Source organism: Phascolarctos cinereus, unplaced genomic scaffold (assembly GCF_003287225.1).
Source record: "Phascolarctos cinereus isolate Bilbo 61053 unplaced genomic scaffold, phaCin_HiC Scaffold_5;HRSCAF=322, whole genome shotgun sequence".
NCBI classification, from domain to species: Eukaryota; Metazoa; Chordata; class Mammalia; order Diprotodontia; family Phascolarctidae; genus Phascolarctos; species Phascolarctos cinereus.
This window is the reverse complement of record NW_027555958.1, coordinates 261,316,795-261,331,010: the sequence shown is the minus strand read 5'-3', so window position 1 is coordinate 261,331,010 and position 14,216 is coordinate 261,316,795. Positions and strand designations below refer to the sequence as shown.

General features: G+C 36.1%; 1 protein-coding gene across 4 annotated transcripts in view; it reads left to right on the top strand.

The window, feature by feature from the left end:
* The window catches only part of MAP2K4 (mitogen-activated protein kinase kinase 4), a 170,961-nt gene that overhangs the window by 55,698 nt on the left and 101,047 nt on the right, over nt 1–14,216 (top strand). For all 4 annotated transcript variants that reach the window (XM_078155795.1, XM_020965911.2, XM_078155796.1 and 1 more), the window contains one exon: nt 13,151–13,247. In XM_078155795.1, the coding sequence (XP_078011921.1) occupies nt 13,151–13,247 (97 nt within the window). The remainder of the gene's footprint in view (nt 1–13,150; nt 13,248–14,216) is intronic.

The window sequence follows — 14,216 nt, the reverse complement described above, 5'->3', positions numbered from 1 at the left end:
TAAAGTTATTGTTTTTATTTTTTTATTTTTTGAGATTTGAACCTAAGGTTTTTTAAAATTTTATTAATTTATTTTGATTTATCAACAATCACTTTCATATGCTTTTGAGTTGAAAATTTTTCTCCCCCCCCCCCAAGACGGCACACAATCTGATACAGGCTTTATATTTACATTCCCATTAAACATATTTTCACATTAGTGAAGTTGTAAGTAAAAATTAAAACCAATAGGAGGAACCATCAGAAAGAAGAAACAAAACTCAACAGAAGGTAAAAATAAGTGATAGCGATTCTACTTCCATAGTTCTTTCTTTGGATGTAGACAGCATTTTCCATCCCGAGGCCTCTGGAGATGTCTTAGATTCTTATAATGCTGAGAAGGGTTCAGTTTAACAATATTAGTCATTGCATAACGTGGCTGTTATTGTGTACAAAGTCCTCTTGGTTCTGCTCACTTCACTCAGCATCAGACCATATAAGTCTTTCCAGGTTTTTCTGAAGTTAGCCTGTTCATCATTTCTTACAGCACAACAGTATTCCATTACATTCATATACCAAAGTCATTGCTTTTATATTCAGATGTTTTAAATATTTGCCTAGTGATTGCATTATCCTAAATATGAGCAGCCCTAAAAAGTTCTCAGCAGGACCTCATGCCAGTGGTGCTAGTTCTGTCACCTGTGGCTTCAAGAAGCTGTAGTGTGCACAGCAGCCACACTGCAGTAAAACCATCTCAGTAGATAGACTAAACTATATTGAGAGCAAATGACAGGCCTCAAAACTTGTCAGTGAGTTAGAGGGCTATCTACCCCAAGCATGTGAAGACTTCCCTGGGCAGAATGGTTAGATGACAACAGTAGTGGCCATGAAGGCCACTGAAGCAGGTGCTGTAGAGCACTTAGATCTTAGCCAGACTTTGAAGACAGCAAGGTCATTCACTTCATTCCCAGGCTATCGCCAGTTGTCTTGACTTTCATCTTACCATGGGACTTTGATGACTCAGGAAGAGGGAGGCTCATGACTTTGTGAACTCTGCCTTACTTAAAAATCCAGTTTGCACACAAGTCGATACATCATTGCATGATATCATTGGTCCTTTTCAAAAGCAAAGGATGAAAAACAGCAGCATCTTAAGTATAGTCAAATGACCACAGGCAAATAATCCTCTTTAGCACTGGACATGTAAATCTAAATGTATAGAAATGACAGAAACATATAAATGAAAAGTAGTGGGGGGAAATGGTTTAGCATTCCTTTTTTGTTGTTGGTATTTGCCATGTAATATGTGTCAAATGAATTTACTTAAGACTGTGTTTAAGGTCAGGAGTGGAATCAAAATGGTGGAATGACAGTCAGCATTTTATCCTCACCAACAACTTGGTAAAAACAAAATCCTGACAGAGAAGGCCAAGAAGAAGTCATAGTGAGTTATTTTTCCAGATTGGGGTAGCTTAGGGAGGTCGAGAGGTCTGTGGACACTGGGATGGGACTGGCCAGGAGCATAGTGCAAAGAGATGCCAAGTGATCCCTGAACTAGTGTTGGGAACAGGAAAGGGTGCCAGATATCTCACAGCTCTATCACCCATTACCCAGTTCCAGGTCACAGAGGCTGAGAGGAGCAGCCTCAACCAGGTGCAGAGCCCTAGTTGAGCTCTGAGCACAATTTCCAGAATCTTACCTGTGTGTCTCTGAGCCACAGAAGCGTGAGGGTGGTTCAGTTTAAACCTGTAGTCTAGCACATGGAAAAACCTGAGAAGACCAGGAGCAAAGGGGAAGCAGCAATTCAGTCATTTTGAATCTTCAGAACCTCCCATTGAGATAATGGTGACTGAGTCTAGCAGTAGTGCACTGAAACTCATCTACACAAAAACAGTAGACTGAAACCTGGGTCAAGAACTTGTAGAGATCATACCAGGAGGGCTGTGAATAGATTTCTCCCCAGGTCACACCACTTTAGAAAGCACTGAGAACTTGCAGGTCCTAGACTGAGTTGTGAAAGTAGCAGCAGCTGAGGCCAGAAATCATCCCCCACCCCCACCCCCCTTGTCCCTCAATAATTAAGATGAGCTGAAGACTAACATAAAATCCAGAGTCAAGAAGTAGACTGGAAAAATGAGCAAGCAAAAAAAGAATCCAGCCATAAAGACCATGACAGGTGACAGGAAAACTAAAGACAAAAATACAGAAGACAATGACTTGAAAACATCTACAAGCAAAAAAAAATGCAGCTTGGACATAAGCCCAATAAGAATTACAAGAAGTCAATCAAAAGCTTGACTGTAAAAAAAAAGATTTCTTAGAAGAGCAAAAAAATTTTTTGAATAAAAGTAGTAGAGGAAAAAATGAGAAATGAGCTATCCAAGAAAGATGAATTATGGAAAGAGAATTAACAACATTATAAAAGAGGCACAAAATCTTACAGAAGAAAATAATTCCTTAAAAATTATATTTAGGAAAAAAACAAAAAAAATTACATTTGGCCAGATGGAAACTAATGGCTCTGTGACATATCAAGAAATAATAAAATGAAGTCAAAAGACTGAAAAGTAGGGGGAAAAATTAACTATGACAGGAAAATCAACTGATCTGGAACAAAAGTCAAGGAGAAATATTGTAAGATTCACTGAACTTTTCTGAAAGCCAAGGGGGGAAAAGGAGCTTAGACATCTATTTCATAACTGGCCAGATATCTTAGAACCAGAGGGCAAAGTACAAATTGAGACTCCACCAAGTCACCTGCTGAAAGATGCCTGAAAATGGAAAACTCCCAGGAATCCAGCCAAAATCTAGAGCTCCCGGGTCAAGGAGAAAATATTCCAAGTAGTCAGAAAGAAAGAGTTCAAGTTCCATGGAGCCATTGTTAGGATCTCCCAAGATTTAGCAGCCACCATTATAAAGCAATGGAGGAATTAGAACATGATATTCCAGAAGGCAATGGATCTATGATTACAACCATGAGTAACCTACCCAGCAAAACTGGGTAAAATCCTATAAAGGGGGGAAAAAAGGACATTTACTGTGATAGAGGACCTTCAAACACTTCTGGTGAAAAGACCAGAACTGAATAGAAAATTTTGGTATTCAAATAGAGTGAGAGGTCATAAGAGTCTAAACCAGGATAAACTGTTTACATTCTTATATGGGAGAGATAATATTTGTAACCCCTCAAAGCTTTATCATCACCAGGAGTCTTAGAGGGAGTCTAATTAGAGAATCTGGGTGTGATTCTGTTATGTTTGGATTATCTCAGAAGAAGAACTGAAGATTAGGGAAGAAGAATGTGCTGGGAGGTGATAAGAGAGAGGAAGAATGGGGAAAGTTATCCTACACAAATGGGGTACACAAGCAAGAGTTTATACAACTTTGATGAGGAGTGGGCAACACTTGATTTTATCTGAATTGGTTCTAGGAAGGAAGAGTGCACATTATACACACACAGCTGAACATAGATATTCATCTTGGCCAACAAAGCAGTAGGAAGGAAAAGGAGCAGAGGAGAAGTATAAAAAGGAGATAGAATAAGGGAGGCAGTAATTAGAAGAAAAACAGAATCTTAAAGAGGATACACAGTAAAAAAGAGAAGAAAAAGGAGGGAAATATACAGTTGCAGTTAGCAGTCATAATTGTGAATATGAATGGGATGAATTCACCCATAAAAGAGGAGAGGATAGCAAAATGGATTTGAAACCAGAATCCAGTACAACATTGTTTACAAGAAACACACTTGACACAGAAAGATTAACATAGAGTTAAAATAAAGGGCTAGAGCAGAAGCTGTTTTGTTTCTGCTGAAGTGAAAAAAGCCAGGGTAGAAATCACTCAGACAATGGAAAAGTGAAACTAGAAAGAAAAAAGAAGACGTAAACAGGAAAACTACATTTTGATGAAAGGTACCATAGACAATGAAGTAATATCAGTACTGAACGTATAAAATATCAATCTAACCATAAAATAAACAACAAAGAAGTTAAGGAGATGAATAGAATTTTTAAAAAGTTGGATATGATAGACCTATAGAGAATATTGAGTGGGAATAGAAAGGAATATATTGATTTCTCATATTGGCACCTTCACTAAAATTGACAGTGTATTAAGGCATAAAAATTTCACAGAGAAATGCAGAACTATTAAATTTTTTCTGATGATAATACAGTAAAATTGCATTCAGTAGCAAAAATTAAGAATAGATTGGAAATTAAATAACTTAATCCTAAAGAATGAATACAGAAAAAAAGTTTTTAACAAAATAGCAGACTCATTTCTGTTAAGAACGCAAGAAAATACAGGAATAAGCAGAGCTTTTCTTAAATAGTATCTATCCAAAATGAAGAGCAAACATCTGTAATGAGGATTAGCTAGAAGCCTTTCCATTAAGATCAGGGGTGGAGCAAGAATGTAGATTATTGTCATTACTATTCAGTATTTTAATAGGAAAGCTAGCTATAGTAATTAGATGAGAAACATCTACTGAAGTAATAAGCATAGGCAATGAGGAAACAACTTTCACTTTTTTTTTATTATTGAGAAGCCACTATATTTTTTCAACATTCGTTTTTAATAAAATTTTGAGTTTCAAAATTTTTCTCCCTTGCTCCCTCCCCCCATCCTCTTTCCACAAGACAGAAGGTAGTCCAATATAGATTGTACACATGCAATCATGTAAACATATTTCCACATTAGTCATGTTTTGAAAGAAGAAACAGAACAAAAGGGAAAAGCCACAAAAAGCAAAAAAAAAAAAGTGAAAAATAGTATTCTTTGATCTGCATTCAGACTCCCTCCAGTTCTTTCTCTGGATGGGGATAGCATTTTCCATCATGAGGCTTTTGGAATTGTCTTAGATCATTGTATTGCTGAGAAGAGCTAAGCGAGTCATAGTTGATCATCACAAAATATTGCTGTTACCATGTACAATGTTCTCCTGAATCTGCTGTCTTCACTCAGCATCAATTCATAGAAGTTTTTTCCAGGTTTTTCTGAAATCCACCTGCTCATTATTTCTTACAGCACAGGTTGTTCAGCCATTCTCCAATTGATGGGCATCCCCTCAATTTCTAATTTTTTGCCACCACATGAAGAACTGCTATAAATATTTTTGTATGTGTAGGTTCTTTTCCCTTTTTTTATGATCTCTTTGGGATATAGCCCTAGAAGTGGTATTGCTGGGTCAAAGGGTATGCACATTTTTATAGCCCTTGGGCATGGTTCCAAATTGCTCTCCAGAATAGTTGGGTCAGTTCACAACTCTACCAACAGTGCATTAGTGTCCCAATTTTTCCACATCTTCTCCAGCATTTATCATTGTCCTGTTTTGTCATGTTAGCCAATCTGACAGGTGTGAGGTGGTACCTCAGAGTTGTTTTAATTTGCATTTCTCTCATCAGTAGTGATTTACAGCATTTTTTCATATGACTATAAAGACCTTTAATTCATTTGAAAACTGCCTGTTCATATCTTTTGACCATTTGTCAATTGGGGAATGACTTGTATTCTTCTAAATTTGACTCAGTTCTCTATGTATTTTGAAAAAAAGGCCTTTATCAGAAATACTTGCTGTTAAAATTGTTTCCCATCTTTCTGCTTTCTTTCTAATCTTGGCTGCCTTGGTTTTGTTTGTGTAAAATCTTGTTAATTTAATGTAATCAAAATCATCCATTGTGCATTTTGTAATGTTCTCTGTCTCTTGTTTGGTCATAAATTCTTCCCTTCATACATTTGACAGGTAAACTATTCCTTACTCTTCTAATTTGCTTATAGTGTCAACTTTTATGTCTAAATCATATACCCATTTTGAACTTATCTTGGTATATGGTGTGAGATGTTGCTCTGTACCTAGTTTCTGCCATACTGTTTTCTATTTTTCCCAGCAGTTTTTGTCAGATAGTGATTTTTTTCATCCCAAAAGCTGGAGTCTTTGGATTTATCAAGTAGTAGATTACTACAGTCATTTACTACTCCGTCTTATATACCTAATCTGTTCCACTGATCTGCCACTCTGTTTCTTAGCCAATGCCAAATAGTTTTAATGATTGTTGCTTCATAATACAGTTTTAGATCTGGTATGGCTAGGCTACCTTCCTTTGCATTTTTTTTTCATTAATTCCGTTGATATTGTTGACCTTTTGTTCTTTCAGGTGAATTCTGTTATTTTTTCTAGCTCTGTAATTTTTTTTGGTAGTTTGATTGGTATGGCACTGAATAAATAAATTAATTTTAAGTAGAATTGTCATTTTTATTGTGTTAGCTTGGCCTACCCATGAACAGTTGAATTTTTCCAGTTCTTTAGATCTGACTTTATTTGTATGAAAAATGTTTTGTAGTTGTGTTCATTGTCTTGGCAAGTTTTTTTCCTACATCAAGCAGGCTCCTCTGCTTCTAATGGGAGATGCAGCTCAAGACCCTAGCTTAAGGTAGCCCTCCCAGGGAAGAGGGGAATGCCCCTAAGGGAGAGGGGAGGACACCCAGTTAAGGGAGATTCCCTGGCCTACAGCTATTTTAAATTTTTTTGTTTCTTGCTTCTGGGCTTTGTTGGTAAAATATAGAAATGCTGACCATTTATGTGGGTTTATTTTATGTCCTACAACTTTGCTAAAGTTATTAATAATTTCCAATAGTTTTTTAATTGATTCTCTAGGATTCTCCAAGTATACCATAACATCATGTACAAAGAGTGATAGTTTTGTTTTCTCATAGCCTATTCTAATTCCTTCAATTTCTTTTTCTTATTGCTAAAGCTAGCATTTCTAGTACAATGTTGAATAATAGTGGACAATATTACGTAAATTAATGTGCATATTCACTGCCATACAACTTAACTACCAAATAATTACTTTATAGAGCGAGAAAAATAATAACAAAATTAATCTGGATTGATAAAAGGTCAAGAATATTTAAAAAAATGACAGAAAAAGTGGAGGAGGAAAAGAAGACTGCCTTGCTGTACCAATTTTCATACTATACTATGAAACTTTAATCATGCATACAGTTTGGTATTGCATGTGAAATAGAGTGGTGATACAGTAGAACAGCTTAGGTACATAATATACAGAAGCAAATAAGCACAGTAACCTAGTGTTTAATAAACCTAAATATCCTAGCTATTGGGGCAAGAATTCAATACTTGACAAAAATTGCTGGAAAAACTAGAAAGTAGTCTGGCAGAAACTAAGTATTACCTAACATCTCATATCATATGCCAAGATAAATTCAAGATGGGTATAGGATTTAGTCATAAAGGATAATACCTGAAGGAAATTAACAGTGCATGAAAGAAATAATTTGTCAGGCTGATCAGTAAGAGAAGAATTCATGACCAATAGGAGATAGAGGGATTCACAGGAGATAAAATGGATGATTTTGATTAGATAAAATTAAAAAGTTTCTGTGTATGTAAAACCAGTGCAGCTAAAATTATGAGAAAACTGGGGAAAAAGTCTTTTCAGCAAATTTCTCTGATAAAGGTCTGATTTCTAAAACATAGTGATCTGAGTCAAATCTACAAGAATAAAGCCATTTCTCAATTTATAAATCATCAGAGCATTTGGATAGGCAGTTTTCAGAGAATGTGATCAATTTAATAGCTGTATGAAAAAAGTGATCTAAATCACTAATAATTAGAGAAATGCGAATTAAAATTATTCTGAAGTACCACCTTACAGCCATCTGATTGGCTAAGATGACAATAAAGAAAAGATGGAGGTGATATGGGAAAATAGGTAAACCAGTGTACTGTTGGTGGAACTGAATTAGTCCAAACAGTCTGGAAAACAATTTGGAAATATGACCAAAAAGCTTTTAAATTCTACATACAGTTTAACTCAGGAATACTGCTACTAGGGCTTATACCCAAAAGAGTTCAAAGAAAGAGGAAAAAGATCCAAATGCACAGTAATATTTATGGCAGCTCTTTCTGTGGTGACAAAGAATTGCAAACCAGGATGATGCATATGTTAGGGGAATGGGGAATGGCTGAACAAATTTTTGTGTATGAATCTGATGAAATATTCTGCTAAAAGAAATTATTAAGGGGATAGTTTTAGAAAAACCTAGGAAGACCTGTATGAACTGATGAAAAAGGAAATGAGCAGAACCAGGAGAACAGTCTACAAAATAACTGCCTTATTGTAAAGATAATCAGCTGTGAAAGTTAGTAGCTCTTATCAACAAGCTTTGAAAAGACTTTTGATGAAACATCCCCCTCTAGATAGAGAAGTTTTAGGTTTGAAGTGCATGTTAAAGCATTATCTAATGATGCTAGATCATTGAGGAATTATTGCACTTAGCCACTAAATATGTATGTGTCTAATCTAAAAATTTATTGTCTCACAATAATAAAACCAAGTGTAGCTAGCTTGGCCCTCAGATTGGTAAAAAGTAACATAAGCATAGTTGGTCTTTTCTGGAACTGGGGGAGTAAAGTATTAGATTGGAAAGACATTTTTGGCATAAAAGTTTCTAATAGGTCAAGGTTGGCTATGCCAGTGTGGATAATTTAGGTTTTAGACTGGAACAAAATGAGTTCAGTAGCCCTTCTAGCAGTTAGCAAAAAGGGTTTACCTAGAGTAGGGGAAGGACTTCCAGAACAGGCAAAGGATTTTCCTTAAGTATTTAATTGGTTAAGTTGAACATTACTTCTCAGTATTGATTTTTGTTCTGATTTCTCATTTTGAAGCCTCAGACCCTAATCTCCAAAAGTCCTTAGGTATTTTGTTGTGGTGTTTTGTTTGCATTCAGGTTGTCAGGAGATCCTTAGGTCCCTGATCAGTTTAGTTTCATGAACAGATTCAGTGCCTTCTAAGAAAAAGTGCTAGTCCATCTTACTTTACAGGGGAACTCTGGCAATGAATATCCTAAAGCTTCCTGTAGAACATAGACAAATAGGAGAAATATAAATTGTCAGAAGAGAAGATAAAATGAGGAGAGTAGATAAGTTTCATTAATAAACCTGAAACAAGATCTTCCAGAAATAAGAATGAAATTGAGATTTCTTGTCTTCCGTCAAGGATTTAAGTAAATAAAACATCTCTTGGTCTCCAAGGAGATTCTAAGGTCCTTGAGTGCAAGAGGTATTTTGTTTTTACTTCTTAGTACCTAATACCATTCCCAACACACCATTGTTACTTAAATATTTGTTTCATTGAAGTCAATTCAGAAGGTGAATTGTTCTGTGAAGCTTTGATTCAGTCAAAGGGCTGCACTTGAGGACCTAGAGGGTGACATGTGGCCTTAAGGCCGCAGGTTCCCCACCCCTGGTTTAGACCATTTACATTTAAAATTAGAGAATTAGATTTCTATTTTCCTCCATTTGTCTCTAATATTGTTTGGTTTTTTTTAAGTTATGATTTTTCTTCCTCATTTACTGTAAACATAGTACTGTGTTTTTTTAGTTACTTTAATCTTTTTTTAAGGTGCGTGCGTTCCCATTATCTCCTACCATCAAAGCAAGACTCTCCCTTTTCAGTTCTTGCCCCCTGCTCCTTACCCACTTTCCTATCAGCTCCTCTGTTTCTGAGACCAGAGGAGTAACCTTCACTAATTGCTTGACCCCAGCACATTACAAATTTCTCTCTATCCTCTTGCTCCCCCACCCCCCTTTTCATGTGTCTTCCCATGTTGTAATGTAGTCCTATTTAAAAAACAACAGCAACAACAACCAAAACTCTTTGGTTTGGTGGAAGGAAGAGTGTCAGCCAGGTTCTGTCCTTAATGCCCCAGGCCCACCTCTTCACTGTTGCTTCTACCAAACTTCTGCCTCCTTGTGTACATTTCGAAAGAAGTTTCTTACTGTACTCTCTGTTGTCATTCCATTGTTATTGCAGTTGTTGACTGTGAGCTCCATTACTCTTTAGAACACATTATTCCATTTCCTCCTCCTTTTTCTGGTGGGGGGCAGAGTAGTTTTGTGTTAACTTGAGTTTTCTTTCTTTTGGTTTTTCTTTCCATAGCTTGTATTGTTTCTGAATTTAATTGTTTAATTTAACCAATATGTATCTTGGAATTTACAACCTTAGGGATTTTTTCTGGAGTTGTTCTATGAATTCGTTCAATTGGTATTTTATTTTCTTTGTTTACAAATCTCAGGTCATTCTTTTCAGTTATTTCCTGTATTTTGGTATTTAGGTTTTTTGGTCTTGTGATGGATGTTCTTCTGGAAAATCTGTAATCGTTAGATTGTTTCTATACATCTTACCTTCAAGATCAATGTTTTGCTTGCATAGTGAGCATATTTTCTTTTAATGTTACTGTTTTTTGCTTCTCTTCTAGATTGTCTTTCACTTTGCTTTATTTGCATTTTCAGTCTATTGTTCTCTTTTGTTTCTTTGATGAAACTTGCCAGATTTCAGTTTTTACATTCTGCCTATTATTTTTGCTGTACAAACAATAAATTCTGCTCTCATAATTCTCATTTCTCTTTGAAACCACTCAGCATATTGTTATTCCATGTTCTCATCAAATTCCATAGATACTTTGTTTCATCATGTGTTGGATCATTTTTCTCCATTTTGCTGTAATTGTTCATAGGTGCCTGAACTTATTTACTAGATGTGGAGGCCATATTTCCTTCTGTTAATGTTTTCTGTGTTGATTTATATTCACATTTTTACAGTCTTTGAGTTTTCTTTTTCTTGAGATCTTTGGTAACTTGTCGTTTAAAATTTTTTTTCATTTTCCCCTAGTAACATTCTGATGGTGGTTACTTTAGGGGCTGGATCTCAAGACATCTCAGTCTCTTCCAATGTTGAGCAATTCATGGTTCACCAGCCAAGGTCTCTGTCCCAAGTGATTCTTGGGTGGTCAGAATTGGCTCCAGCTGGATACTATGTTCTTGCCCTCAGGCTTAGTGGGTTTCTACACAGCAGCAACTCCTCCCTTTTCCCCTCCCCACAACATACCATGTCCTGCTTGACCTGATGACCTGTCGTGCTCCCTCTGTTCCTCAGTTCTTTATTCATTCATTCATTCATTCATTCATTCATTCATTCATTCATTCATTCATTAATAGGTGAGACAGTTGGAGTTAAGCGACTCCCCCAGGGTTACACAGCTAATAAGTTCAGTGTCTGGTCTGAGGCTGAATTTGAACTCAGGTCCTCCTGACTCCAGGCCTGGTGCTCTGTTCACTGGGCCACCTAGCTGCTCCTACATGTTCCTCACTTCTTTGACCTTGCACTGGTATTTCAGTTCTTTGCAGTGCTGTTTGCCCTATCACTGGCAGTTTAGAGCTTTGCAGTACTAGTGTTACAGGGTTGTAGCCCAGCAGCAGACTTTTGTTTGGGAAAGGCTGGGGCTGCCCTGATGTAGCCTGAGCAGACTTCCATATCCTGTGGCTGGGGTCTGTATTCATTGAAAAGAGGTGAGGAGAACCTGGTGTAGGGGTGCATTTTTCTTTGTCAGGTGCTTGGATCTTGCCAGTACATTCTTGCTACCTGTATCATGCGAGTTGGAGGAGAGGTGCTCAGGGAGCTTAGGATCAGTAAGCTTCAATTCATTTTTTTTTAAACTTTATTTTGGATTCTGGGTGTCCTAGATCATGGAGACAGATGACTTCCTTTATCTTTGGTTTCTGACTTTTGTTCTCGAGAGACTTGAGACGTTATGAGGGTTAGAGAAAATGTCTAGTTCTCATTACACAAATAAAGTCAGATCTAAATAACTATAATACTTATTGTTCAAAATTAGGGTGAGCCAATATAGTAAAAATACTACCTAGATTAATTTAATTATTCTGTGCCATACCAATCAGACTATCAAAGGACAGCTTTATAGAAGTAGAAAAAATAATAGCAAAAATTCATTAAGAAGATCAAAGGAACAATGAAAAATTATGGGAAAGAAGGAGGTCTAGCATTACCTGATCAAAGCTGTAATTGTCAAAATAATTTGGTACTTAATAGGAAATAGAGAAGTAGATCAGTGGAATAGATCAGGTATACAATATACAGAAACAAATGAGCACAGTAGCTTAATGTTTGATAAACCTAAAATTCCCAACTATGAACTCACTACTCTACAAAAATTGGGAGGATAAATTAATATAGATGAACATCTCATACTACGTACTAAAATAAGCCCCTAATGGGTACATGATTTATACACAAAGAACAGTATTTTAAGCAAATTAATGGAGCATGGAAGAAATTACCTGTCAGATCTACGGATAAGGGAAGAGTTCATGACCAAACAAGAGATATCACAGAACAGAAAATGTACAATTTTGATTATATTAAAGAGTTTTTGCACAAAGAAAACCAGGAGAACTAAAATCAGAAGAGAAGCTGGAAATGGGAAAAACATTTTTAGCAGGTTTGTCTGATAAAGGTCTTATTTCGAGATGTATAGGGAACTGAGTCAAATTTGTAAGAATAAAAGCCTTGATTTATAAATAGACAAAGGCTATGAATAGGTAGTTTTTGGAGGACAAACCCCAAGCTATCCATAGCCATATGAAAGAGTGCTCTAAAATCATTAATAATTAAAGGAATGCAAATTAGAACAACTCTGAGATACCATCTCACACCCATTAGTCTGGCTATGATGACAAGACAGGAAAATAATAGCTGGAGAAGGTGTGGGAAAACAGGTACACTAAGGCACTATTGGTACATCTGTAAACTGGTCCAGCCATTCTGGAAAGCAATTTGGAACTATGCCCAGAAAACTATTAAACCTTTAACCCAGTGGTACTGCTACTAGGTCTGCATGCCAAAGAGTTCAAAGAGGGAGACAAAGGATCCATATTTATAAAAATATTTGTAGGGACTCTTTCTGTGGTGCATTCTATCAGTGTTCAGATAGAGAGCTGATGGAGTCAGAATACATATCTAAATCTCTTCCTCACTCCCCTCCCTCCTTCCCTCCTTCCTTCCTTCCTTCCCTTCCATTTTCCCTCTTGAATGACTGTATATTCTAATGGGGCTTGCTTTTCTTGCCTTCTCAGTGGGTAGGGGGAGGGAGAGAGTTTGGAACTGAAAGCAAAATATAATTGGGGAAAAAAAAATCATAGACAAGCTCTTCGTAGGGGCAACTGCCCCCCTCCTTGTCCCCACCAGTGCTTGTCTTCTGTCTTCCTGGGCCTCAGCATGTCTTATGCCCTCTAAATAGTGCATCCTTATTTATGGTACACAATTTTATTTCTTATTTGCATTTTCTAGGTAAACGTAAAGCACTGAAGCTGAATTTTGCAAATCCACCTTTCAAATCTACAGCACGATTTACCTTGAATCCTTCAGGAGTCCAAAACCCACACATGTGAGTATATTTTCCTTATAAATGAAAGTAAACGCCTAACTTAAGCAAGGATTCTAAAGTTATATAGTAGAGGTTTTCTAAAGGCAGGGGGTAATCTTATTGGCCATCTATTATACTGCTATTTTAATCCAAATGTGAATTATATATACTTATAATACTAAAGTATTTTGTAGATTGATTTTAGTAACTTTAAGTGGGGGAAATGAGCAGAAAGATTAAGGACAATTCTGCTTGTTCCTACCAGTAGCCTGTATTACTTTATAGTTTCTGAACCTGAAATATGAGGGCAGTCATTTATATTCAAAGTCATATACAGAAAAATTATCCATAGCTCTGCACAGATTCCTTTCTCTTCTAGTCTCCCCTTTGATAGCCTAATATACCCTCATGTTTTGTAAAATAATTTCCCTTTAAGGCTTTTTTTTCATGTGACTATACTGAAATGAGGCTATATCCACATGTGTTGATGTTCAATAAATGAAATGTGATTAATATAGTTCTGCAGTGTTTTATGAAAAATCTGTTATTGAGCTAATGTCACAGACTTAATTTTAGTTTGATTTTTGATAAAGTTACTCATTTAATTCCTAGTGGGATAATGGATTTCTTTGCTTATATAATTGAATCATAAAATTCATTCATTATTAAATAGAAGAAATGTGTGTTAATATCTATGACATGATGTTACTTCATAGATTTTGTTTGCAACATTTACCTCTTGGGATCATTTCCTCCTAGACACTCTGCTTTACCCTTGAAAGAGGTACTACAGAAGTAGTCCTATGTGCTTATGGAACAAGAATGATTGTATTCAGTGTCTTTGAATGCTGTGAATAAGTGATGTATAGTAGACAATAAATGCTTGTTTAATGAAATTTATATTACAAAAATAAAAAGGTGATATTGAATTTTGATGTTGTCAGGATTGGGTTTCTATTTATCTTTCTTTACAGATGCTCTACAACTTTT